Source organism: Debaryomyces fabryi (assembly GCF_001447935.2).
Source record: "Debaryomyces fabryi strain CBS 789 chromosome Unknown contig00301, whole genome shotgun sequence".
NCBI lineage: Eukaryota > Fungi > Ascomycota > Pichiomycetes > Serinales > Debaryomycetaceae > Debaryomyces > Debaryomyces fabryi.
In genome coordinates, this window is record NW_015385727.1 from 2,046 (window position 1) to 4,741 (window position 2,696).

At 36.4% G+C, this 2,696-nt stretch overlaps 1 protein-coding gene across 1 annotated transcript; it reads left to right on the forward strand.

The window, feature by feature from the left end:
- Window positions 1-959: 959 nt before the first annotated feature.
- Window positions 960-2,603, forward strand: AC631_05848 (uncharacterized protein; the record flags this gene model as incomplete). The annotated part of the gene is made up of 1 exon (XM_015614677.1): window positions 960-2,603. One exon carries the CDS (start codon window positions 960-962, stop codon window positions 2,601-2,603), a length of 1,644 nt encoding a protein of 547 aa, XP_015464495.1.
- Window positions 2,604-2,696: the final 93 nt, after the last annotated feature.

The window sequence follows — 2,696 nt, forward strand, 5'->3', positions numbered from 1 at the left end:
TCCCGCGAAAATAATGATGTAAGGATGGGGGCAAGAGATAGGAACTGAATAATATATATGAAAGGTTATGAGAAACGTGTGATTTCTATCGTCAAAACCATTTGCTAAGTATAGATTGACTCTGTCTCTCTTCCTACTTTTAATGTAGGCAACGGCCACGTGAAACCAATTACATTACGTTCATAATTTCCTATTTCAGAACACAAAACTTCAACTACTTTTCTTGCAATCAAAACTTACTCATTTACTATATTTTATTTACCCATATTCGGCTAATCAAAAGTTTAATACACAAACTTTGACTATTTAGCACAGCATTCGGAGCGACATGTACATTCTCTCTTAGCACAGCAGCATCCTTTAGCACAGCATCCGGAGCGACATGTACATTCTTTCTTAGCGTAGACTTTTTCTTCCCAATCCTTGCAATGAACTTTATCCAAATTTAAACTAAGATGCTCCATTACTTATGAAGTTTGTAGATATATGTATGTGTTTATGAATATCAATACAAATTACTATTATGGAAGGAAAAATAAGACGGATCTTGAAGATTTATATAATTTTGCGCTTTTATCGCTGTTCTTATTCAAGAAAAAACTCGGTAGCAATAATGACGCAAACAGAATTTAATTTCATACAATTTAGATTAACCGTTTTTTATATGATTTTTTAGATATGACTCTTAGCCAACCCAGATACAAATCATCTTTAATGCAAACATGTTATTGCGATAGGAATTGCAATTCCTACTGCACAAACTTTGTCTAAGATTGGAATAGCAACTGAATGCCCGGAAAAAATTCTTTTTCTACGCAGAAAGCGCGCACTCCGCAAAAAAAGCGCAGCGAAAAACGCTCACTTCGATATAAATATTCGTCCGTCCGTCTTCAAAATAAAATAATTTTTTTATTCTTGTAGTAATACAAATTCATAATAAACGATAGACAGATAGGAATATGAAATTATTTGGTTTGATATTCATTTTATGTGTTTTGAATTTGACAAACGCCGAAATTCACACGTGGTACTTCAAGACTGGGTGGGTCAAAGCTAATCCTGATGGAGTTTATGAACGTAATGTGATTGGTTTCAATGATACATGGCCGTTGCCTACCTTGAGAGTTAGGAAGGGAGACATGGTTAATCTATACTTGACAAATGGTTTTGACGATAGAAATACGTCAATTCACTTCCACGGGTTATTCCAGAATGGCAGTTCACAAATGGACGGGGTCGAAATGGTGACCCAATGTCCTATTCCACCGGGAGAAACGATGTTGTATAATTTCACGGTTTCAGACCAAACGGGTACATATTGGTACCATTCACATACTTCGGGGCAACGCATTGATGGGATGAGAGGAGCGTTTATAATTGAAGATCACGATTGTCGTTATGAGTATGACGAAGAAGTGGTATTAACATTGTCTGACTGGTATCATAAGAACACCACTGAATTGTTGTCTAGTTATTTGAACCCATCCAATTCCATGGGAGCAGAACCAATTCCTCAGAACCTTTTGTTTAATGATACTAGGAATAACACCTGGCACGTAGAGCCAAACAAAACATACCTTGTACGTATCATCAATCTCGGTGGTTTTGTTTCGCAATACCTTTACATGGAAGATCACGAGTTCGACGTAGTCGAAATTGATGGTGTTGGGGTTGAAAAGAACACAACTGATATGTTGTATATTACGGTTGGGCAACGTTACGGGGTTTTGATTAAAACAAAAGATAATGCGGATAAGAATTTCGCATTTATGAGTAAATTGGATGATAGCATGTTAATGGGTACAATTCCGAAAGATCTAGAGTTGAATTCTACTAATTACATTATCTATGATGACGATAAAATGAAACCCGAGCAATATATTGTTAATGAACTGAACTTTCTCAACGATTTCTATTTGAAGCCTTTAAGTAAAACAAAACTATTTGATTGTGTTGATCAAACTATTACGCTTGATGTAACTATGGGCCTTTTAAGTAATGGGATCAATTATGCTTTCTTCAATAATATCACCTATATTCAACCGAAAGTTCCTACCTTAGTTACAGCATTATCTGCTGGTGAGCTCGCATCTAATAGTTTGGTGTACGGAACGAACACGAACACTTTCGTTTTGCGAAAAAACGATGTTATAGATATTGTGGTAAATAATTATGACGAGATGAGTCATCCTTTCCATTTGCATGGTCACAACTTCCAATTGGTTGCAAGAGACAAAATACCTGCTGATGAAAGTACGGTTCCAAATGACCATCCTGGGTTTCCAGAATATCCTATGATGAGAGATACTGTTAATGTTGAACCTAGTTCATACATCGTTATTAGGTTTATTGCAGATAACCCAGGAGTTTGGTTTTTCCATTGTCATGTTGACTGGCATTTGGAACAAGGTTTGGCCATGACTTTTGTCGAGGCGCCAGAAGAATTGCAGAAGAATCCATCTCAAGCATTAACCGAGAACAACAAAGATATTTGTGAGAAAAGCAATGTACCAACAAAGGGCAATGCTGCAGCGAATTTCAATAACTATTTAGACCTAAAAGGTCAGAACATTCAATTAGCGAAAAAAGCTCCAGAAATGTGAGCCTCGCAAATAGGCGCGGGTGTCAGCGCGACTAAGTCATGGCTCAAAAGACAGATAAACAAAGTAGTATTTATCAGTTTTCTTTAATTTTTT